This window comes from Bombina bombina, chromosome 12 (genome assembly GCF_027579735.1).
Source record: "Bombina bombina isolate aBomBom1 chromosome 12, aBomBom1.pri, whole genome shotgun sequence".
Classification (NCBI taxonomy): Eukaryota; Metazoa; Chordata; class Amphibia; order Anura; family Bombinatoridae; genus Bombina; species Bombina bombina.
In genome coordinates, this window is record NC_069510.1 from 102,594,872 (window position 1) to 102,620,921 (window position 26,050).

The window sequence follows — 26,050 nt, forward strand, 5'->3', positions numbered from 1 at the left end:
AGCCACATCCCATTGTAAAGGACTTCTAAGCAGCAAAACAGTATGTCTGTGCCGGGACAGCTAAGGGAGTGAGCCTTGTGCACACTCATGTTATTTCCCTATTCAGTTTAAGGAAGTTTACTATGAAATCTCATGAGAACACAGTAAAAGAGTTCATGACCTCAGCACTGCTGATGCTGATTGGCTGCTGTTCATTTCTTCAATTTTTTTTTTTTTTTTACATGCAGCTGAGCAACAGCTGAAGTGTGTGTTTTTTTTTTACACAGAGCTCAGTACTCTGCTGAGCTGAGGAGGTTGTGAGGTAAAATCTTTTTTTACATAGAGATGCTCAGGTGATATTTTCCCGTCAGCTTTTTACAGTTATACTGCATCAGTTTCAAGTGATTTAGCATATGAGTATTATGTCCCTTTAAAGTAGTGTTTTGTTTATATATGATGTGTATTGCCAGGTTCCTTTACAGTGTCCCCATTAAAACTTGCCGATTCCATGTATAGACTGACATGTTAAATGCTGCTACTGCTCATTTGAATTGTTTTAATGTGCTGTCAGAACTCCTCTGCTGTATTCTCTAAATGCTGAGTCCTTTCTGTAAAACACTTTGTTTAATGCATATAGCTTGAAATGTTTGTCTGCAGCATTCGTCCATTTCATTTAATCTTTTTTGGTTTAAATGCTTTTCTAGTCTATGCTCCAGTTTTTAACGGTTTGTGCCCTTTTCCTTCACTCCTTAGGTAAAGGAATTGGACATTACTGAAAATGAAAGTAGACAGAACGAAGCTAAAGAAAACTCCAACAGAGGCAGTAAGTGTAATAGACATTTTATTCTGCCTTTGTGTCAGTTTTCGGTTTTTCCATTTATCAAAGCTTAGCAGATCATCGAAATAAGTTGTAGCCTAATATCATCTTAAAGTGGAGCTTATGTTACCTTATGTAAAGTGCATGACAAAAAGGATTGTTTGTATTAGTTATTGCATAGTTTGTGTAATTTCTTTCCTTACACCCGCCCTTTGTTTTGGTTTGACTCATTTAATTTTTATTTTGTTTTCTTCTTTTTCTCCAGCCTGCGGACTGCAGGTCTCTGATTGAGAAGCTGAAAGTCTGTAGCGATGAACAACTTCTGCTTGAGCTACAGCAAATCAAAACATGGAACATTGGCAAGGTACTTTACAGCAGATCACACATGTTACCGGCTGCTTGTTTGATATCTAGCAGAATGTTTTATTCCCACTTGGGATATTCAGCATGTAGGTTGTCTTTTTTGCTACCTGTATTTCATTGCATGAAGCTGTGCGATATGGGAAAAAAATAAATTGCGATTTAATCGTGATTTTCACATCAGCACCCCCTGTAAGCCCCCCTCTGTAACCTACATAAGCCCCATCAGCTGCCACTGTAACCTCCCAATAAACACCCCCTTTACCATCATAAGCACCGCCTGTAACCATCAGTCCCCAACCCACATAAGTCCCAGCGCACCCCCTCCCTGTAAGCCGCATCAGCCACAGTGCACCCCCCTCACTGTAACCCGCATCAGCAAGTCGGCCCCACTACCTGTAACCCGCACCGGCCACAGCGCACCCTGGTAAGTCGGCCCCCCACCCTGTAACCCGCATCAGCCACAGTGCTCCCCAGGAAGTCGGCTCAATGTCGCAAGTCGGACACAGCAAGTCGGCGGCCCTTCTGTACGTCATAGGTGATTTCAAATGGGGAGGGGCTAAAAATGGCATACTCGGCGCTTTTAAAACTGCGGCGATTAATCATGGTTTAAAATTGCATCCACGATTAAACGTGCAGCCCTACTGGGTTCATAGGTTTTCAACACATCCCTAGTTTATAAGCTGTTCTGTCCCTCTCTGTCCACAGTGCGAGCTTTACCATTGGGTTGATCTATTAGACCGTTTTGATGGCATTCTGGCTGACGCTGGGCAGACAGTAGAGAACATGTCTTGGATGTTGGTATGTGACAGACCTGAGAGAGAGCAGCTCAAGGCCCTCCTCCTTGCAGTGCTGAACTTTACAGCCTTGCTCATTGAGTATAGCTTCTCACGGCACCTCTACAGCTCCATTGAGGTAAGAAACAACACTGTATGTTCCAAACAGAGTTGTTGTAGGCTTCTGTTTTTTTTAAGGTGTCTTAGTTTACTGGTGAGCTAAAGAGGAAGTTATGTGTGTTCAATAAGGGGTATTTCATTTTAGTGTTAGTGTTGCATTTTGATGAAGTGTTGTGAGTATTGTTTAGCTAATGTGAAAATTACTTTCCCAATGCATGTTTTGTGTCAAACATCTGTTTTAAAGAGTAGCTGTGTTTTTATATATATATATATATATATATATATATATATATATATATATATATATATATATATATATATATATATATATCCTTCTGGTCACCTTCTAGAAGGCCTTTAATATACATAGTATATATTTTTATGCTAAATTGTTTAGTATATGTTTTCTCTCCTTGTCTCCAGCATCTCACAACGTTGCTTGCCTCTTCTGACATGCAAGTGGTTTTGGCTGTGCTAAACCTTCTGTATGTCTTCAGCAAGCGGTCAAATTATATCACTCGCTTGGCCTCTGACAAAAGGACGCCATTATTATCACGGCTTCAGCACTTAGCAGAGGTAACATTCTACTCTATAGTGACCTTTCTTATCTAGAGTGTTTGGGGACAATATTGTTACGCTCTCGTATGGGAGTAAGAGAATTTGGTTTGGGAGAGATGTCTTCTGAAGTTTAAAGGAACCTAAGTCAAAAACTAAACTTTCATGATTCAGATAGAGCATACAATTTTAAACAACTTTTCAATGTGCACAGCCTTTTTTATATTTACACGTTTGAGTCACCAGCTCCTACTGAGCATGTGCAAGAATTCATTGAATATACTTATGTGCATTTGAGATTAGCTGTCAACTGATACAGAAGGAGTTGATAACGTTGACCTTTTTAAGAGAGAAAAAAAAAAATCTACTACTCATCCCCAAGGTAGAATATGTGATGAGATGTCACCACAGAAAATGCAGTAGTTCTTCAGAAAGAATAGGACACATGCTGGAACTGTTAGCATTTTTAATTTGCAGCACTGCTCCACATTAGACTGTTCACTTCAAGCAGAGCTTTGCTTTTCTCTGGCTGCATTGTATAAGTTTTCCTTAAAACAGTGCATCCAGAGCAAAGTGCTGTTTGAAGAGAATAGGCAAATATGGAGCAGTGCTGCAAAGCCGCAGTGACTGGCTCACATGGATTTTTTCAACCACGCCCCCTAGCCTTTCACAGCCTGCAAAGCTGTGACTTCTGAATGTAAGATGTTCTTGTGAGCAATGCACCTTTTTTATTACTATATTTCTACCTTGTGATGTTAGACTTAGAGAAAAGGAAACACATTTTAGACATTTTTGTCTGCAGCTAATTTGCAAAGCAATTTTCAACTGATTCACTTTATTATTAAGTTTAAAAATTGGATTACACTCCAGGTGAAGGGACACACAACCCAAATTTTTTATTTCATGATTCATATTGAGCATGCAATTTCAAAGCAACTTTCTTATTTCTCTTGTTAAGTGTAGTCAGTCCACGGGTCATCCATTACTTATGGAATATATCTCTTCCCCAACAGGAAGTTGCAAGAGGATCACCCAAGCAGAGCTGCTATATAGCTCCTCCCCTCACATGTCATATCCAGTAATTCTCTTGCAACCTAACTAAAGATAGGTCGTTGTGAGAGGTCTGTGGTGTTTTTTAACTTTATTTCTTCAATCAAAAGTTTGTTATTTTAAATGGCACCGGAGTGTGCTGTTTGTTCTCAGGCAGCATTAGAAGAAGAATCTGCCTGCGTTTTCTATGATCTTAGCAGACGTAACTAAGATCCACTGGCTGTTCTCATCTGAGGAGTGAGGTAACGTCAGAAAAGGGGAATAGCATGCAGGGCCCCCTGCAAACGAGGTATGTGCAGTAAATTATTTTTCTGAGGAATGGAATTGACTGAGAAAATACTGCTGATACCATTGTAAAGTAATTTCAGCCTTAAATGCAGTGATAGCGACTGGTATTAGGCTGATGTGTGTGTACACTGAATGTATTTTTCTAAGGAATGGAATTGACTCTGAAAATACTGTTAATACTGAAGTAATGTATGAGCCTTAACTGCAGTAAAAGCGACTGGTAGCAGGCTTATTAATAACACTTCATTACTTTTAAAATGTATGTTCAAAACGTTTACTGGCATGTTAATCGTTTTTTGTGAGGTACTTGGTGATAAAACTTATTGGGGCATGATTTTACCACATGGCTATCTTTGTTTTCTGCATAGAAACAGTTAACTGAGCTTCCCCACTGTTGTAATATGAGTGGGAGGGGCCTATTTTAGCGCTTTTTTGCGCAGTAAAAATTCAGTCACAATCTGTCTACTTCATCCTCCATGATCCAGGACGTCTCTAGAAAGCTCAGGGGTCTCCAAAATTCATTTTGAGGGAGGTAATCAGTCACAGCAGACCTGTGACAGTGTGTTTTGACTGTGATAAAAACGTTAATTATTAAATTGTTATCCGTTTTTGGGTATTAAGGGGTTAATCATCCATTTGATGGTGGGTGCAATCCTTTGCTAACTTAATACATTTACTGTGAAAAATTGGTTGCTATAACTAATTTGGTTCATTGTTATTTCAACTGTGACAGCTTTTTGTGCTTCTTAAAGGCACAGTAGCGTTTTTTATATTGCTTGTAAATTTATTTAGAAAAGTATTTCCAAGCTTGCTAGTCTCATTACTAGTCTGTTTAAACATGTCTGACACAGATGAATCTCTTTGTTCACTATGTTTAAAGGCCAATGTGGAGCCCAATAGAAATTTGTGTACTAATTGCATTGATGTTACTTTAAGTCAATCTTTACATGTAAAGAAATTATCACCAGACAACTAGGGGGAAGTTATGCCGACTAACTCTCCTCACGTGTCAGTACCTTCGCCTCCCGCTCAGGAGGTGCGTGATTTTGTGGCGCCAAGTACATCATGGAGGCCCTTACAAATCACTTTGCAAGACATGGCTACTGTTATGACAGAAGTATTATCTAAATTGCCAGAATTAAGAGGCAAGCGCGATAGCTCTGGGTTAAGGACAGAGCGCGCGGATGATGTGAGAGCCATGTCAGATACTGCGTCACAGTTTGCAGAACATGAAGACGGAGAGCTTCATTCTGTGGGTGACGGATCTGATCCAGGGAGACTGGATTCAGAGATTTCTAATTTTAAATTTAAGCTTGAGAACCTCCGCATATTGCTAGGGGAGGTATTAGCGGCTCTGAATGATTGTAACACGGTTGCAATTCCAGAAAAATTATGTAGGTTGGATAGATACTATGCGGTACCGGTGTGTACTGACGTGTTTCCTATACCTAAAAGGCTTACAGAGATTATTAGCAAGGAGTGGGATAGACCTGGTTTGCCTTTTTCCCCTCCTCCCATATTTAGGAAAATGTTTTCCTATAGACGCCACCACACGAGACTTATGGCAGACGGTCCCTAAGGTGGAGGGAGCAGTTTCTACTTTAGCTAAGCGTACCACTATCCCGGTGGAGGATAGTTGTGCCTTTTCAGATCCAATGGATAAGAAATTAGAGGGTTACCTTAAGAAAATGTTTGTTCAACAAGGTTTTATCTTACAGCCCCTTGCATGCATTGCGCCTGTCACTGCTGCGGCGGCGGCATTCTGGTTTGAGTCTCTGGAAGAGGCCATTCGCACAGCTCCATTGGATGAAATTATGAACAAGCTTAAAGCACTTAAGCTAGCTAACGCATTTGTTTCTGATGCCGTCGTACATTTAACCAGAAACCTGCTGCTGCCCCTAAGACAGCATGAAGAGAGGGCCCCCTATCCGGAAACGTGATCTAGTGGGGGGCAGACTTTCTCTCTTCGCCCAGGCTTGGGCAAGAGATGTCCAGGATCCCTGGGCGTTGGAGATCATATCTCAGGGATATCTCCTGGACTTCAAAACTTCTCCTCCTCAAGGGAGGTTTCATCTTTCAAGGTTATCAGCAAACCAAATAAAGAAAGAGGCGTTTCTACGCTGTGTACAAGACCTCTTACTAATGGGGGTGATCCACCCAGTTCCGCGGACGGAACACGGGCAAGGATTCTATTCAAATCTATTTGTGGTTCCCAAGAAAGAGGGAACCTTCAGACCAATCTTGGACTTAAAAATCCTAAACAAATTCCTAAGAGTTCCATCATTCAAAATGGAAACTATTCGAACCATCCTTCCCATGATCCAAGAGGGTCAGTACATGACCACAGTGGATTTAAAGGATGCCTACCTTCACATACCGATTCACAAGGATCATTATCGGTACCTAAGATTTGACTTCCTAGACAGGCATTACCAGTTTGTAGCTCTTCCCTTCGGATTAGCTACGGCTCCAAGAATCTTTACAAAGGTTCTGGACTCACTTCTGGCGGTACTAAGACCACAAGGCATAGCGGTGACTCCGTACCTAGACGACATTCTGATACAAGCGTCAAGTTTTCAAACTGCCAAATCTCATACAGAGATAGTTCTGGCATTTCTGAGGTCGCATGGGTGGAAGGTGAACGTGGGAAAGAGTTCTCTATTACCACTTACAAGGGTTCCCTTCCTAGGGACTCTAATAGATTCTGTAGAGATGAAAATTTACCTGACAGAGGCCAGGTTATCAAAACTTCTAAATGCTTGCCGTGTCCTTCATTCCATTCCACACCCGTCAGTAGCTCAGTGCATGGAAGTAATCGGCTTAATGGTAGCGGCAATGGACATAGTACCATTTGCGCGCCTGCATCTCAGACCGCTGCAATTGTGCATGCTAAGTCAGTGGAATGGGGATTACTCAGATTTGTCCCCCCTGCTAAATCTGGATCAAGAGACCAGAGATTCTCTTCTAGGGTGGCTTTCTCGGCCCCATCTGTCCAAGGGGATGACCTTTCGCAGGCCAGATTGGACGATTGTAACGACAGACGCCAGCCTTCTCGGTTGGGGCGCAGTCTGGAAATCCCTGAAGGCTCAGGGATTATGGACTCAGGAGGAGAAACTCCTCCCAATAAATATTCTGGAGTTAAGAGCAATATTCAATGCTCTTCTAGCTTGGCCTCAGTTAGCAACTCTGAGGTTCATCAGACTTCAGTCGGACAACATCACGACTGTGGCTTACATCAACCATCAAGGGGGAACCAGAAGTTCCCTAGCGATGTTGGAAGTCTCAAAGATAATTCGCTGGGCAGAGTCTCACTCTTGCCACCTGTCAGCGATTTACATCCCAGGCGTGGAGAACTGGGAGGCGGATTTTCTAAGTCGCCAGACTTTTCATCCGGGGGAGTGGGAACTTCATCCGGAGGTCTTCGCTCAACTGATTCATCGTTAGGGCAAACCAGATCTGGATCTCATGGCGTCTCGCCAGAACGCCAAGCTTCCTTGTTACGGATCCAGGTCCAGGGACCCGGGAGCGGTGCTGATAGATGCTCTGACAGCCCCTTGGGTCTTCAACATGGCTTATGTGTTTCCACCATTTCCGATGCTTCCTCTATTGATTGCCAAGATCAAACAGGAGAGAGCTTCGGTGATTCTGATAGCGCCTTCGTGGCCACGCAGGACCTTGTATGCAGACCTAGTGGACATGTCGTCCTGTCCACCATGGTCTCTGCTTCTGAGACAGGACCTTCTAGTTCAGGGTCCTTTCAACCATCCAAATCTAATTTCTCTGAGGCTGACTGCATGGAGATTGAACGCTTGATTCTATCAAAGCGTGGCTTCTCGGAGTCGGTTATTGATACCTTAATACAGGCTAGGAAACCTGTTACCAGAAGAATTTACCATAAGATATGGCGTAAATGTTTATATTGGTGCGAATCCAAGAGTTACTCATGGAGTAAGGTTAGGATTCCTAGGATATTGTCTTTTCTACAAGAGGGTTTAGAAAAGGGCTTATCTGCTAGTTCGTTAAAGGGACAGATTTCTGCTCTGTCTATTCTTCTACACAAACGTCTGGCAGAAGTTCCAGACGTTCAGGCTTTTTGTCAGGCTTTAGCTAGGATTAAGCCTGTGTTTAAGACTGTTGCTCCGCCGTGGAGCTTAAATTTAGTTCTTAACGTTCTTCAAGGCGTTCCATTTGAACCCCTTCATTCCATTGATATCAAGCTGTTATCCTGGAAAGTTCTGTTTTTGATGGCTATTTCCTCGGCTCGAAGAGTCTCTGAGTTATCTGCCTTACATTGTGATTCTCCTTATCTGATTTTTCATTCAGACAAGGTAGTTCTGCGTACTAAACCTGGGTTCTTACCTAAGGTAGTCACTAACAAGAATATCAATCAATAGATTGTTGTTCCATCACTGTGTCCTAACCCTTCTTCAAAGAAGGAACGACTTTTGCATAATCTGGACGTAGTCCGTGCCCTGAAGTTCTATTTGCAGGCAACTAAAGATTTTCGTCAAACTTCTTCCCTGTTTGTCGTTTACTCTGGACAGAGAAGATGTCAAAAGGCTTCGGCTACCTCTCTCTCTTTTTGGCTTCGTAGCATAATACGTTTAGCCTATGAGACTGCTGGACAGCAGCCTCCTGAAAGGATTACAGCTCATTCTACTAGAGCTGTGGCTTCCACCTGGGCCTTTAAAAATGAGGCCTCTGTTGAACAGATTTGCAAGGCTGCAACTTGGTCTTCACTTCACACTTTTTCAAAATTTTACAAATTTGACACTTTTGCTTCTTCGGAGGCTATTTTTGGGAGAAAGGTGCTTCAGGCAGTGGTTCCTTCCGTTTAAAGTTCCTGCCTTGTCCCTCCCATCATCTGTGTACTTTAGCTTTGGTATTGGTATTCCATAAGTAATGGATGACCCGTGGACTGACTACACTTAACAAGAGAAAACATAATTTATGCTTACCTGATAAATTTATTTCTCTTGTAGTGTAGTCAGTCCACGGCCCGCCCTGTCTTTAAGGCAGATCTAAATTCTAATTAAACTCCAGTCACCACTGCACCATATGGTTTCTCCTTTCTCGTCTGGTTTTGGTCGAATGACTGAATATGACATGTGAGGGGAGGAACTATATAGCAGCTCTGCTTGGGTGATCCTCTTGCAACTTCCTGTTGGGGAAGAGATATATTCCATAAGTAATGGATGACCCGTGGATTGACTACACTACAAGAGAAATACATTTATCAGGTAAGCATAAATTATGTTTTTCTCCTATTATAATTTTTTTCTTTGTTCTTATGCTATCTTTATTTGAAAAAGCAGGAATGTAAGCCTAGGAGCCTGCCCATTTTTAGTTCAGCACATTTAGCCACCAATCAACAGGAGCTTCCCAGAGTAAATCTGTCAGATAACTGTCCATAATGGCCTTCAGCAAAGATTATTGGATAACAGACGGCTAAAGATAGATTTTGTCAATACAATGACAGTGGCTAACCTTGTGTATATTTCAGTAACAAGTCATGATTGGCTCCTACAGATAAGACAAGTTGTGGGTGGGATTTGGCTATTGAAAACAATTGAGTCAAACAAGGTGCTTCTGTGCTCTAAAAACATTCAGACTTTGCTGATAAGTAAATCTGTTGCAAGGCAACATAAGTCTTGTAATTAAAAGCGGTTAAATGTCAGCTATATTGACTTTCTAGTTTTAAATTAATTTAAGCTTAATGTAGTTAATACATTATCAGTTTCTACAAAGCATGTGACAACCTGTGTTGTCACAGGAAGGCAAAACTTCTGCTTTTTAGTCAGGGCTGACAGTAAAGGGACATGAAACCCAACATTTTTCTTCTGTGATTCAGATAAAGCAATATCATTTTAAACAACTTTCCAATTTACTTCTATTAATAAAACATCTTCATTCTATTTGTGTCCTTTGTTGAAGGAACACCAATGCAAGCTGACATTTCAGGTGAGCCAGTGACAAGGCATATATATGCAGCTAGCTCCTATTAGTGCACCACAGCGCCTGGGCCTACCTAGGTATGCTTTTCACCAAAGGATACCAATGGAACTAAGCAAATTAAATTTTATTTTAAATTGCATGCTATACATGAATTGTGAACTATTAATTTTTTACTTTATTGTCCCTTTTTAATACACAATTCTTTTTCTTTTTTCTCTTTTTAGTTGACATTAATGTGAGCTTTTCTATTTCAGAGTTGGGGAGGAAAAGAAAATGGATTTGGTCTGGCTGAGTGTTGTAAGGATATGCACATGACAGTAAGTTGCATTTTTATAAACCGTTTAGTATGCGGTTTACTCTGACTAGTGTCTGGTAGCACATTTATTGTTTATTTTACATTATACAAATATAATCTGCATGTTGCATTGGTATTCTAGAAATGCAGCACTGTGTTTTCAAAACCGAAAATCTAATTGTATTCAATTAAGAATAAGTTGCTTCAATTTTTGTTTTCCTACAGAAATATCCTCCGAGCGCCACAACGCTACATTTTGAGTTCTATGCAGAACCTGGGGTCGAAGTTAAAGTTGAAAAAAGGGTGAGTTTTTTATTTTTATGTCTTCAGTTTGTAAATGTTTACAGAATGTTATGATACTTAAAGGGACATGAAACCCAATTTTTTTCTTATATATATATTCAGCCACCAATCAACAGCTAGAACCTAGATTATCTGCTGCTCCTGAGCTTGCCTAGATAAACATTTTAGCAAAGGATAACAATAGAAGGAAGCAAATTAAACAATATAAGTAAATTGGAAAGTTGTTTAAAATTGTATTCTCTATCTGAATAACAAAATAAAATGTTTGGGTGTCATGTCCATTTAAGTCTTCAAGCTAAGCAGGTCTTGTGGTGATTGTGTGTAATTGCTTCCTGGTTGTAGGAGTGTGATCCTTATCTTTTCCCATTAGGTCTTACATTGTTTTCCAAATAAATATTTCTAACCATTTCTCTTGCAAGGTGTATCCAGTCCACGGATTCATCCTTACTTGTGGGATATTCTCATTCCCTACAGGAAGTGGCAAAGAGAGCACACAGCAGAGCTGTCCATATAGCTCCCCCTCTGGCTCTGCCCCCAGTCATTCTCTTTGCCGCTCTAACAAGTAGCATCTTCACGGGATGGTAAAGTGAATGTGGTGTTAGATTTGTAGTTTTATATCTTCAATCAAAAGTTTGTTATTTTTAAATAGTGCCGGTTTGTACTATTTACTCTCTGGCAGAAAGTGATGAAGAATTCTGCTGAGAGGAAAATGATTTTAGCATGTTGTAACTAAAATCCACTGCTGTTCCCACACAGGACTGAGGAGTACCAGAAAACTTCAGTTGGGGGGAACAGTTTGCAGGGTGATCTGCAATAAGGTGTTTCAGTCATCTTTTTCTAGTCAAGACACGATAATGCTAGAAGACTGACAGAAATCCCCATGAGGGAAGGGTAACCCATATTCTGAGACTTAGTATAGAATAAGGGCTTATTTAACAGGGCTCAATAGGCTGGTGGACACTGTGACAGGGCAATCGATTATTTTATTCAGCAAATACTCATTGGTAGACACTTTTAAACAACTTTGGTGTGTTTATTACGGGGTTTTTAGTCCACATGGCATAAATTTAGTCACCTAAATGTGACTTTGAAGGCCTCACAACTCCGGAATGGAGTGGGAGGGGCCCTAATTTCACGCCTCTGTTGCGCAGTTCATTTCTCCAGACAGTTCATGCTGCTTCACGTGCAGGGTCCAGAGACTGCTTGAGGGACTCACAGAAGCTGTTTTTCCCCTAAACTAATCCATAAGGGAAGGTAGGGCCACAGCAGACTGCTGTGGCAAGGTGCTGTAGTGTTGTAACCGGTTGTGGGCTTTAGACTGCTCCGGTTTGGGCATTAAGTGGTTAATCAGGCTGAAACTTGGTGTGCAATCACATCGAAGCATTAGGCACATACTGTGAAAATTTCAAAAGATTTGGTGCATTTTTCACTGTTTTGTAAAATTGTGTGTGCTTTTTATTTCCTAAAGGCACAGTACCGTTTATTTCAAATTTTGTTTATTTGATTAAAGTGTTTTTCAAGCCTGCTTGCATATAATACTAATTTCTTTAACATGTCTGACACTAAGGAAAAGCCTTGCTCTTTGTGTTCAGTAGCCATTGTGGAACCCCCTCTTAAAATGTGTCCCAAGTGCACTAATGTGTCTATACAATTTAAAGATCATATTGTGTCACTTAAAAATGTAGCCCAAGATGATTCTATGACGGAATGTAATGAAGATAGTCCACCTTCCTCTCCCCAAGTGTCACCACCAGTTATGCCCGCGCAAGCAATACCTAGTACCTCTAGTGCATTGGCACCTATTACATTGCAACAACTAGCGACAGTCATGGATAATTGCCTTGCGGCCTTTCTATCCAAGCTGCCAGTTATTCCTACAAAGCGAGATAGCTCTGTTTTAAGAACAGATTATGAGCAGTCGGAAGCTTTTGGAGGTTTATGTGACGTACCCTCACAACACTCTGAAATAGGGGCGAGGGATGTGATGTCTGAGGGAGAAATTTCTGACTCAGGAAAGGTTTCTCAACAGGCAGATTCAGATTCATTAGCCTTTAAATTTAAGTTGGAACACCTCCGCGTATTGCTTAGGGAGGTTCTATCCACTCTGGATGATTGTGACCCTATGGTGGTTCCAGAGAAATTGTGTAAAATGGACAAATACCTAGAGGTCCCTGTATACACTGATGCGTTTCCGATCCCTAAAAGGGTTGCGGATATTTTTACCAGGGAGTGGGAAAGACCAAGTGTCCCTTTTGTTCCCCCTCCTATTTTTAAGAAAATGTTCCCCATTACTGACCCCAGGCGGGACGCGTGGCAGACAGTCCCTAAGGTAGAGGGAGCAGTTTCTACGCTGGCTAAGCGCACAACCATTCCAATTGAAGACAGTTGTGCTTTTAAAGATCATATGGATAAAAAATTAAGTTTACTAAAGAGAATTTTTGTTCAACAAGGGTTCCTTCTACAACCGATCGCCTGCATTATTCCTGTAACTACTGCAGCGGCTTTCTGGTTTGAGGCGCTGGAGGAGTCGCTCCAGAGGGAGACCTCATATGACGAAATTATGGATAGAATTAAAGCTTTAAAACTGGCTAATTCTTTTATCACAGATGCCGCTTTGCAATTAGCTAAGTTAGCGGCAAAAAAATTCAGGTTTCGCCATTATGGCGCGCAGAGCGCTTTGGCTCAAGTCATGGTCGGCCGACGTGTCGTCCAAATCAAAATTACTAAACATCCCTTTCAAGGGAAAGACCCTTTTCGGGCCCTAGTTGAAAGATTATTTCGGATATCACCGGGGGAAAGGGCCATGCTCTCCCACAAGATAGGCCTTTTAAGGCTAAAAACAAGGCTAATTTCTCCAACATAGGTGTGTCCGGTCCACGGCGTCATCCTTACTTGTGGGATATTCTCTTCCCCAACAGGAAATGGCAAAGAGCCCAGCAAAGCTGGTCACATGATCCCTCCTAGGCTCCGCCTACCCCAGTCATTCTCTTTGCCGTTGTACAGGCAACATCTCCACGGAGATGGCTTAGAGTTTTTTAGTGTTTAACTGTAGTTTTTCATTATTCAATCAAGAGTTTGTTATTTTCAAATAGTGCTGGTACGTACTATTTACTCAGAAACAGAAAAGAGATGAAGAATTCTGTTTGTATGAGGAAAATGATTTTAGCAACCGTAACTAAAATCCATGGCTGTTCCACACAGGACTGTTGAGAGCATTAACTTCAGTTGGGGGAACAGTTTGCAGTCCTTTGCTGCTTGAGGTATGACACATTCTAACAAGACGATGTAATGCTGGAAGCTGTCATTTTCCCTATGGGATCCGGTAAGCCATGTTTATTACGATTGTAAATAAGGGCTTCACAAGGGCTTATTTAGACTGTAGACATTTTTTGGGCTAAATCGATTGATATTAACACTTATTTAGCCTTGAGGAATCATTTATTCTGGGTATTTTGATATAATAATATCGGCAGGCACTGTTTTAGACACCTTATTCTTTAGGGGCTTTCCCAAAGCATAGGCAGAGTCTCATTTTCGCGCCGGTGTTGCGCACTTGTTTTTGAGAGGCATGGCATGCAGTCGCATGTGAGAGGAGCTCTGATACTTATAAAAGACTTCTGAAGGCATCATTTGGTATCGTATTCCCCTTGGGTTTGGTTGGGTCTCAGCAAAGCAGATACCAGGGACTGTAAAGGGGTTAAAGCTTAAAACGGCTCCGGTTCCGTTATTTTAAGGGTTAAAGCTTCCAAAATTGGTGTGCAATATTTTCAAGGCTTTAAGACACTGTGGTGAAAGTTTGGTGAATTTTGAACAATTCCTTCATGTTTTTTCGCAATTGCAGTAATAAAGTGTGTTCAGTTTAAAATTTAAAGTGACAGTAACGGTTTTATTTCAAAACGTTTTTTGTACTTTCTTATCAAGTTTATGCCTGTTTAACATGTCTGAACTACCAGATAGACTGTGTTCTGAATGTGGGGAAGCCAGAATTCCTATTCATTTAAATAAATGTGATTTATGTGATAATGACAATGATGCCCAAGATGATTCCTCAAGTGAGGGGAGTAAGCATGGTACTGCATCATTCCCTCCTTCGTCTACACGAGTCTTGCCCACTCAGGAGGCCCCTAGTACATCTAGCGCGCCAATACTCCTTACTATGCAACAATTAACGGCTGTAATGGATAATTCTGTCAAAAACATTTTAGCCAAAATGAACCCTTGCCAGCGTAAGCGTGGATGCTCTGTTTTAGTTACTGAAGAGCATGACGACGCTGATATTAATATCTCTGAAGGGCCCCTAACCCAATCTGAGGGGGCCAGGGAGGTTTTGTCTGAGGGAGAAATTACTGATTTAGGGAACATTTCTCAGCAGGCTGAATCTGATGTGATTACTTTTAAATTTAAATTGGAACATCTCCGCATTTTGCTTAAGGAGGTATTATCCACTCTGGATGATTGTGAAAATTTGGTCATCCCAGAGAAACTATGTAAAATGGACAAGTTCCTAGAGGTGCCGGGGCTCCCAGAAGCTTTTCCTATACCCAAGCGGGTGGCGGACATTGTTAATAAAGAATGGGAAAGGCCCGGTATTCCTTTCGTCCCTCCCCCCATATTTAAAAAATTGTTTCCTATGGTCGACCCCAGAAAGGACTTATGGCAGTCAGTCCCCAAGGTCGAGGGAGCGGTTTCTACTTTAAACAAACGCACCACTATTCCCATAGAGGATAGTTGTGCTTTCAAAGATCCTATGGATAAAAAATTAGAGGTTTGCTTAAAAAGATGTTTGTTCAGCAGGGTTACCTTCTACAACCCATTTCATGCATTGTCCCTGTCACTACAGCCGCATATTTCTGGTTTGATGAACTGATTAAGGTGCTCGATAGTGACTCTCCTCCTTATGAGGAGATTATGGACAGAGTCAATGCTCTCAAATTGGCTAATTCTTTCACTCTAGACGCCTCTTTGCAATTGGCTAAGTTAGCGGCTAAGAATTCTGGGTTTGCTATTGTGGCGCGCAGAGCGCTTTGGTTGAAATCTTGGTCGGCTGATGCGTCTTCCAAGAACAAGCTACTAAACATTCCTTTCAAGGGGAAAACGCTGTTTGGTCCTGACTTGAAAGAGATTATCTCTGATATCACTGGGGGTAAGGGCCATGCCCTTCCTCAGGATCGGCCTTTCAAGGCAAAAAATAGACCTAATTTTCGTCCCTTTCGTAAAAACGGACCAGCCCAAGGTGCTGCGTCCTCTAAGCAAGAGGGTAATACTTCTCAGGCCAAGCCAGCTTGGAGACCAATGCAAGGCTGGAACAAGGGAAAGCAGGCAAAGAAACCTGCCACTGCTACCAAGACAGCATGAAATATCGGCCCCCGATCCGGGACCGGATCTGGTGGGGGGCAGACTCTCTCTCTTCGCTCAGGCTTGGGCAAGAGATGTTCTGGATCCTTGGGCGCTAGAAATAGTCTCCCAGGGTTATCTTCTGGAATTCAAGGGACTTCCCCCAAGGGGAAGGTTCCACAGGTCTCAGTTGTCTTCAGACCACATAAAAAGACAGGCGTTCTTACATTGTGTAGAAGACCTGTTAAAAATGGGAGTGATTCATCCTGTTCCATTGAGAGAACAAGGGATGGGGTTCTACTCCAATCTGTTCATAGTTCCCAAAAAAGAGGGAACATTCAGACCAATCCTAGATCTCAAGATCTTAAACAAATATCTCAAGGTCCCATCTTTCAAGATGGAAACCATTCGAACTATCCTTCCTTCCATCCAGGAAGGTCAATTCATGACCACGGTGGATTTAAAGGATGCGTATCTACATATTCCTATCCACAAGGAACATCATCGGTTCCTAAGGTTTGCATTCCTGGACAAACATTACCAGTTCGTGGCGCTTCCTTTCGGATTAGCCACTGCTCCAAGGATTTTCACAAAGGTACTAGGGTCCCTTCTAGCTGTGCTAAGACCAAGGGGCATTGCAGTAGTACCTTACCTGGACGACATTCTGATTCAAGCGTCGTCCCTCCCTCGAGCAAAGGCTCACACGGACATCGTCCTGGCCTTTCTCAGATCGCACGGCTGGAAAGTGAACGTGGTAAAGAGTTCTCTATCCCCGTCAACAAGGGTTCCCTTCTTGGGAACAATTATAGACTCCTCAGAAATGAGGATTTTTCTAACAGAGGCCAGAAAGACAAAGCTTCTGGACTCTTGTCGAATACTTCATTCCGTTCCTCTTCCTTCCGTAGCTCAGTGCATGGAAGTGATCGGGTTGATGGTAGCGGCAATGGACATAGTTCCTTTTGCGCGCATTCATCTAAGACCATTACAACTGTGCATGCTCAGTCAGTGGAATGGGGACTATACAGACTTGTCTCCAAAGATACAAGTAAATCAGAGGACCAGAGACTCACTCCGTTGGTGGCTGTCCCTGGACAACCTGTCACGAGGGATGACATTCCACAGACCAGAGTGGGTCATTGTCACGACCGACGCCAGTCTGATGGGCTGGGGCGCGGTCTGGGGATCCCTGAAAGCTCAGGGTCTTTGGTCTCGGGAAGAATCTCTTCTACCGATAAATATTCTGGAACTGAGAGCGATATTCAATGCTCTCAAGGCTTGGCCTCAGCTAGCGAGGACCAAATTCATACGGTTTCAATCAGACAACATGACGACTGTTGCGTACATCAACCATCAGGGGGGAACAAGGAGTTCCTTAGCGATGGAAGAAGTGACCAAGATTATTCTATGGGCGGAGTCTCACTCCTGCCACCTGTCTGCTATCCACATCCCGGGAGTGGAAAATTGGGAAGCGGATTTTCTGAGTCGTCAGACATTGCATCCGGGGGAGTGGGAACTCCATCCGGAAATCTTTGCCCAAGTCACTCAACTTTGGGGCATTCCAGACATGGATCTGATGGCCTCTCGTCAGAACTTCAAAGTTCCTTGCTACGGGTCCAGATCCAGGGATCCCAAGGCGGCTCTAGTGGATGCACTAGTAGCACCTTGGACCTTCAAACTAGCTTATGTGTTCCCGCCGTTTCCTCTCATCCCCAGGCTGGTAGCCAGGATCAATCAGGAGAGGGCGTCGGTGATCTTGATAGCTCCTGCGTGGCCACGCAGGACTTGGTATGCAGATCTGGTGAATATGTCATCGGCTCCACCTTGGAAGCTACCTTTGAGACGAGACCTTCTTGTTCAGGGTCCGTTCGAACATCCGAATCTGGTTTCACTCCAGCTGACTGCTTGGAGATTGAACGCTTGATTTTATCGAAGCGAGGTTTCTCAGATTCTGTTATCGATACTCTTGTTCAGGCCAGAAAGCCTGTAACTAGAAAGATTTACCACAAAATTTGGAAAAAATATATCTGTTGGTGTGAATCTAAAGGATTCCCTTGGGACAAGGTTAAGATTCCTAGGATTCTATCCTTCCTTCAAGAAGGATTGGAAAAAGGATTATCGGCAAGTTCCCTGAAGGGACAGATTTCTGCCTTGTCGGTGTTACTTCACAAAAAACTGGCAGCTGTGCCAGATGTTCAAGCCTTTGTTCAGGCTCTGGTTAGAATCAAGCCTGTTTACAAACCTTTGACTCCTCCTTGGAGTCTCAATTTAGTTCTTTCAGTTCTTCAGGGGGTTCCGTTTGAACCCTTACATTCCGTTGATATTAAGTTATTATCTTGGAAAGTTTTGTTTTTAGTTGCAATTTCTTCTGCTAGAAGAGTTTCAGAATTATCTGCTCTGCAGTGTTCTCCTCCTTATCTGGTGTTCCATGCAGATAAGGTGGTTTTACGTACTAAACCTGGTTTTCTTCCGAAAGTTGTTTCTAACAAAAACATTAACCAGGAGATTATCGTACCTTCTCTGTGTCCGAAACCAGTTTCAAAGAAGGAACGCTTGTTGCACAATTTGGATGTTGTTCGCGCTCTAAAATTCTATTTAGATGCTACAAAGGATTTTAGACAAACATCTTCCCTGTTTGTTGTTTATTCAGGTAAAAGGAGAGGTCAAAAAGCAATTTCTACCTCTCTCTCTTTTTGGATTAAAAGCATCATCAGATTGGCTTACGAGACTGCCGGACGGCAGCCTCCCGAAAGAATCACGGCTCATTCCACTAGGGCTGTGGCTTCCACATGGGCCTTCAAGAACGAGGCTTCTGTTGATCAGATATGTAGGGCAGCGACTTGGTCTTCACTGCACACTTTTACCAAATTTTACAAGTTTGATACTTTTGCTTCTTCTGAGGCTATTTTTGGGAGAAAGGTTTTGCAAGCCGTGGTGCCTTCCATTTAGGTGACCTGATTTGCTCCCTCCCTTCATCCGTGTCCTAAAGCTTTGGTATTGGTTCCCACAAGTAAGGATGACGCCGTGGACCGGACACACCTATGTTGGAGAAAACAGAATTTATGTTTACCTGATAAATTTCTTTCTCCAACGGTGTGTCCGGTCCACGGCCCGCCCTGGTTTTTAAATCAGGTCTGATAATTTATTTTCTTTAACTACAGTCACCACGGTACCATGTGGTTTCTCCTATGCTATTATTCCTCCTTAACGTCGGTCGAATGACTGGGGTAGGCGGAGCCTAGGAGGGATCATGTGACCAGCTTTGCTGGGCTCTTTGCCATTTCCTGTTGGGGAAGAGAATATCCCACAAGTAAGGATGACGCCGTGGACCGGACACACCGTTGGAGAAAGAAATTTATCAGGTAAACATAAATTCTGTTTTTCGTTCCTTTCGCAACTTCAGGAGCGGTCCTGCTTCAACCTCTGCAACCGCAAAGCAAGAGGGTAACGCTTCACAGCCCAAGGCAACCTGCAATCCTTTGCAGGGCTGGAACAAGGGTAAACAGGCCAAGAAGCCTGCAGCTGCTACTAAGACAGCATGAAGGGGTAGCCCCCAATCCGGGACCGGATCTGGTAGGGGGCATACTCTCTTCGCTCAGACTTGGGCAAGAGATGTTCCCGATCCCTGGGCATTAAAGATCGTTACTCAGGGATATCTTCTAGAATTCAAGGACTCCCCTCCAAGGGGAAGGTTCCACATTTCTCGTCTGTCTACAGACCAGACAAAGAGGCGTTCTTACGCTGTGTAGAAGACCTAATCATGATGGGAGTGATATATCCAGTTCCAATTGCAGAACAAGTACTGGGTTTTTACTCAAACCTGTTTGTGGTTCCCAAAAAGGAAGGAACTTTCAGGCCAATCCTGGATCTAAAAATTCTAAACAAATTCCTCAGGGTTCCATCATTCCAGATGGAGAACATTCGCACAATCTTACCTATGATCCAGGAAGATCAATATATGACTACCGTGGATCTAAAGGATGCGTACCTACATTTTCCTATCCACAAAGATCATCATCAGTTTCTAAGGTTCGCCTTTCAGGACAAGCATTACCAGTTCGTGGCCCTTCCCTTCGGGTTGGCCACCTCTCCCAGAATTTTCACAAAAGTGCTTGGGTCCCTTCTGGCGGTACTAAGACCGCGGGGCATTGCAGTAGCACCTTATTTGGACGACATCTTAATACAGGCGTCTTTTCCCAGAGCCAAGGCTCATACGGAGATTGTTCTGGCCTTTCTAAGGTCTCACGGGTGGAAGGTGAACACCGAAAAAAGTTCTCTGTCCCCGCTCACAAGGGTTCCCTTCTGGGAACATTAATAGACTCGGTAGAAATGAAAATATTTCTGACGGAGGTCAGAAAATTAAAGCTCTTAACTAGTTGCCGAGTTCTTCATTCCATTCGTCGGCCATCTGTAGCTCAGTGCATGGAGGTAATCGGATTAATGGTAGCGTCAATGGACGTAGTCCCTTTTGCTCGAATACATCTAAGGCCACTGCAACTGTGCATGCTCAAACAGTGGAATGGAGATTATGCAGATTTGTCTCCTCAAATTCAACTGGATCAGAAAACCAGAGATTTTCTTCTCTGGTGGTTGTCTCAGGGAATATGCTTCCGCAGACCGGAGTGGATCATTGTAACGACCGATGCCAGTCTGATAGGCTGGGGGGCGGTCTGGGACTCTCTGAAAGCTCAGGGTCTCGGGAAGAGTCTCTTCTTCCGATAAACATTTTGGAACTGAGAGCGATAGTCAACTCGCTTCAGGCATGGCCTTAACTAGCGGCGGCCAAATTCATCAGATTTCAGTCGGACAACATCACGACTGTGGCGTATATCAATCATCAGGGGGGAACAAAGAGTTCCCTAGCGATGAAGGAAGTCACCAAAATAATCAGGTGGGCGGAGGATCACTCCTGCCATCTATCTGCAATTCACATCCCAGGAGTAGACAACTGGGAGGCGGATTTTCTAAGTCATCAGACTTTTCTCCCGGGGGAGTGGGAACTCCACCCGGAGGTTTTTGCTCAGCTGACCCAGCTATGGGGCATTCCAGAATTGGATCTGATGGCGTCCCGTCAGAACTCCAAACTTCCTCTCTACGGATCCAGGTCCAGGGACCCCAAGGCGGCATGGATAGATGCTCTAGTAGCGCCTTGGTCCTTCAATCTGGCTTATGTCTTTCCACCGTTTCCCCTTCTCCCTTGTCTGGTAGCCAGAATCAAGCAGGAGAAGGCTTCGGTAATTCTGATAGCGCCTGTGTGGCCACGCAGGACTTGGTATGCAGACCTAGTGGATATGTCATCTGTCCCACCATGGACACTGCCAATGAGGCAGGATCTTCTAATACAGGGTCCATTCAAGCATCCAAATCTAGTTTCTCTGCGGCTGACTGCTTGGAGATTGAACGCTTAATTTTATCTAAGCGTGGTTTCTCTGATTCAGTTATAGATACTCTGATTCAGGCTAGAAAGCCTGTCACCAGGAAAATTTACCATAAGATATGGCGGAAATATATTTGTTGGTGTGAATCCAAGGGCTACTCGTGGAGTAAGATTAGGATTCCAAGGATATTGTCTTTTCTCCAAGAAGGATTGGAGAAAGGTTTGTCAGCCAGTTCCTTAAAGGGACAGATATCTGCTCTGTCCTTTTACACAAGCGTCTGGCGGAAGTACCAGACGTTCAAGCGTTTGCTCAGGCTTTAGTCAGAATCAAGCCTGTCTATAAACCAGTTGCTCCGCCATGGAGTCTAAATTTAGTTCTTTCAGTTCTTCAAGGGGTTCCGTTTGAACCTTTACATTCCATAGTTATTAAGTTATTATCTTGGAAAGTTTTGTTTTTGGTAGCAATATCTTCTGCTCGAAGAGTTTCTGAATTGTCTGCTTTGCAGTGTAATTCACCCTATCTGGTGTTCCATGCAGATAAGGTAGTTTTACGTACCAAACCTGGTTTTCTTCCTAAGGTTGTTTCTAATAAGAATATTAACCAGGAAATCATTGTTCCTTCCCTGTGTCCTAATCCAGTTTCTAAGAAGGAACGGCTATTACACAATCTTGATGTGGTTCGTGCTTTGAAATTCTATTTACAAGCAACTAAAGATTTCAGACAAACATCATCTTATTTTCCAAAAATACATAAGGATCCTGTGTGTCCTCCAGGGCGTCCCATCATTGCAGGGATTGGTTCCCTGAATGAACCTCTTAGTGATCTGATAGACACCTTTTTACAACCCTTAGTCAAAGGACTCTTAACTTATATACAAGATACAACTGCTATTCTGACAAAATTAGATAAAGTGAGATGGGAACCTAGTTTCAGATTTTTAGTGGTGGATGTCACCTCTCTCTATACCTGTATACAAAACAATAAAGGTATGGTTGCCATAGAATTTTTCCTCGATTCATATAGTGAATATGACTCAGCTACTAAGACTTTTATTTTAAGAGCTATTGAGTATCTCCTAACGCATAATTTTTTTATGTTTGGCACTGAATTCTTTCTCCAAAGGCGTGGAACAGCAATGGGGGCAAAGTTTGCCCCCTCCTATGCCAACCTCTTTATGGGGTGGTGGGAGCTGTACCTCGTCTTTGGAGAGAGAAATCCCTTCAGGAATAAAATAAAGCATTTCTATAGGTACATTGATGACCTGTTCTTTGTATTTGAGGGTAGTGAATCTGAAGCAGATTCCTTTTGTGAGTTCATGAATCACAATGATGATGGAATTAGATTTGTAGGAGAGAACAATGCAGAAACCATCAACTTCCTAGACTTAAAAATTTCTGCCAATATGACAGAGAATAAAATTGAAACCAGCCTTTATAGAAAGCCCACTGCAGGCAATACTCTCATGTCATTCAAATCTTGCCATCCCAAACATGTACTTAAGGGCATCCCTAAGGGAGAGTACATTAGGGCAAGAAGAAATTGTACTAATGAAGAACAATATGAGGAAAATAGCAAGATAATTACCAATAGATTAAAACAAAGAGGCTACACTGATAATATTCTAGATGAAGCGAAAGAGAGTATAAAAGACATACCTAGAGAGCATTTCCTCAGATATAGAAAGAAAGAGAACAAGCAATCTATGACTACTGCACCTAAATTTATAACTACCTACAGTACAGACTATTATAAAATCTGTGATATAATAAGGGAAAGTGTTCCCATTTTGTACACAGATCCCATCCTGAAGGAGAGAGTGCATCAGGGAATTAACTTTATACCAAGGAGAGGTAAAACCTTAGCCAATCATCTATCACCTTCTGATATGATGAATAAAACCAATACCAACTGGCTACAAGGAAAGAAAGGCTTTTATAAATGCAGATGAAAAGATTGTACAACCTGTGAACATGTATTAGAGGGTGACACTTTTCATTCCAGCACAACAAAAAATGATCACAAGATAAATTTTTTCATTAACTGTAATACCACTCATGTGGTTTATCTTTTGACATGCAGAATTTGCAATTGTCAGTATGTAGGTAAAACGAAGCGTCCTATCAAAGATAGGTTCTTAGAACATTTACGATCTGGGAAAGATGAGAAATCAGACACTCCAATTTCTAGACATTTTAAAAGTCTTCATGACTCAGACATGTCAAGTTTAACCTTACACGGAATTGATCATGTACCCCATTGGAGAAGAGGAGGCAACAGGGAGGATAAATTAAATAAACGAGGTCTATTGGATTTTTTCACTTAAGACAAGCAACCCTCAAGGCTTAAATATGAGGAGGGACCTTGATTTATTTACTTAAATAATTGCATTTCTTCTTTGCATGTAATCACATACTATTATAAAATATCCCCTCCCCCTTTACGCATTGGATTTATATATACCTCATATTGTCTCTAAACTACAAGGGTTTAAATTAGGACAATTCTTTCTATACGTGTTATAACAAGTGAAACACAAAGTTTATACAGCTGGAGTGGAATATACAAATTCTATAGCTGCAGATAGCAGTAAATATTCCCTTTATTAACACTTGACAGTATTATTTAATTATCATGAGTGATAGGTTTATATATTTTAAACTGTTTGTCTGACTTACTTTCATTTTCAGTTTGATATATAGTGTTTATAAACTCAAGTATACAATTTAGAGTCCATTGTTAATTATACCATTATATAAATCACACTGTGTCTTTAAAACTATGGTATAAGTAAAGGTGTGTCAGATTAGCCCAATATGCAGTGAACAAGTGAGCATGCTCACGAAACATGTCTGCTTGACTATCTGACACACCTGTGTTATGTTTTTACCTGTGAGCCTGCTGGGCCTGTGTGCCTGACCATATGCTTTTAACATTTGTGCCGAAATAAACTAACAGTAACTTTTACTTTGGACTGAGTGTCTCTGTGGTGCGCCCCTTTACTGGATTACTACAAACATCTTTGTTGTTTATTCTGGTAAGAGGAGAGGTCAGAAAGCGACTGCTACCTCTCTTTCCTTCTGGCTGAAAAGCATCATCCGATTGGCTTATGAGACTGCTGGGTAGCAGCCTCCTGAACGAATTACAGCTCACTCCACCAGAGCTGTGGCTTCCACATGGGCTCTCAAGAATGAGGCTTCTGTTAAACATATTTGTAAGGCAGCGACTTGGTCTTCACTGCATACTTTTGCCAAATTTTACAAATTCGATACTTTTGCTTCTTCGGAGGCTATTTTTGGGAGAAAGGTTTTGCAAGCAGTGGTGCCTTCCGTTAAGGTTACCTGTCTTGTTCCCTCCCTTCATCCGTGTCCTAAAGCTTTGGTATTGGTATCCCACAAGTAAGGATGAATCCGTGGACTGGATACACCTTGCAAGAGAAAACAGAATTTATGCTTACCTGATAAATTACTTTCTCTTGCGGTGTATCCAGTCCACGGCCCGTCCTGGCAATTAAGTCAGGTTAAAATTTCTTGTTTAAACTTCAGTCACCACTGCACCCTATGGTTTCTCCTTTTTCTCCTAACCGTCGGTTGAATGACTGGGGGGCGGAGCCAGAGGGGGAGCTATATGGACAGCTCTGCTGTGTGCTCTTTGCCACTTCCTGTAGGGAATGAGAATATCCCACAAGTAAGGATGAATCCGTGGACTGGATACACCGTAAGAGAAAGTAATTTATCAGGTAAGCATAAATTCAGTTTTTTTTCTCTTGTAAGATGTATCGAGTCCACGGATTCATCCTTACTTGTGGGGTATTCTTCTCCCCTACAGGAAGTGGCAGAGAGAGCACCCACAGCAGGGCTGCCTATATAGCTCCCCCCTTAGCTCCACCCCCTAGTCATTCTCTCTGCCTGCTTAACTGCTAGGAAGGGCAAAGAGGAGTGTGGTGACAAAGATGTTAAACTTTTGCTTGAGAAAATAAAAACCTATTTTAAATGGTACCGGTGTGTACTATTTACTCTCTGGCAGAAAAGGGATGAAGATTTCTGCAAGGAGGATGATGATTTTAGCATTTTGTAACTAAGATCCACTGCTGTTCTCACAAGGGCTGAAGAGTACAGGAAAACTTCAGTTGGGAACAGTTTGCAGGCTAAACTGCATTAAGGTATGTTCAGTCTATTTTTTTCTAGACTGTTATTTCTAGAAAGGCTGGCAATATCCCCATAAGGGAAGGGTAAGCTGTATTCAGACACTTGGATAGGAATTTCAGCTTGCATGAAGGGCTCATTAGTTACTGGTGACACTGTTTAGTAAAAACGTTTTTGTTTATTCAGTAAATGATGCAATTATAACGTTTTTTTTGAAGGGACTAAAGGGGTCATTATGGCTTGTTTTGGTTTTTTTTTTAACCCACATGGTTAATTTAGAGACACTCTAGTGTTTTTCTGTTAGGCCTCAAAACTCGAGTGAGGTGGGATGGGCCTATTTTCGCGCCTCAGTTGTGCAGTTTCTTTTCCTCTGAGACTTCTGTTTCTCCAGAGGTTCCTGCCGTGTTTGAGGGCTGTAAAAGAAGTTTCTTCCCCCCCCCCCTCCCCCCCACAAATTGTTCTGAAGGGCAAGTAGGAGCTACAGCAGAACTGTGGCAAGGTGCTGAAAGTCTTTTTTTTACCGGTTTTGATGTTTTTTCAATCCGGTTTTGCCATTAAGGGGTTATTTGTTTATTTGCATAGCTGTGCAGTCATTAAGTCTTTATGATGCTACTGTAAACATTTCGTTATGTTTTCTGATTTTTTTACACTGTTTTGCAGAATTTGTGCAGCTTTTTTCTCTTAAAGGCACAGTACCGTTT

At 42.3% G+C, this 26,050-nt stretch overlaps 1 protein-coding gene across 1 annotated transcript in view; it reads left to right on the forward strand.

Moving 5' to 3' along the window:
* HUWE1 (HECT, UBA and WWE domain containing E3 ubiquitin protein ligase 1) overlaps window positions 1-26,050 on the forward strand; it is a 689,948-nt gene that overhangs the window by 73,251 nt on the left and 590,647 nt on the right. The window contains exons 3-8 of the mRNA XM_053695471.1: window positions 733-802; window positions 1,062-1,160; window positions 1,865-2,071; window positions 2,476-2,628; window positions 10,155-10,217; window positions 10,421-10,498. Of these exons, the coding sequence (XP_053551446.1) occupies window positions 758-802; window positions 1,062-1,160; window positions 1,865-2,071; window positions 2,476-2,628; window positions 10,155-10,217; window positions 10,421-10,498 (645 nt within the window). The 5' untranslated portion in view covers window positions 733-757. The remainder of the gene's footprint in view (window positions 1-732; window positions 803-1,061; window positions 1,161-1,864; window positions 2,072-2,475; window positions 2,629-10,154; window positions 10,218-10,420; window positions 10,499-26,050) is intronic.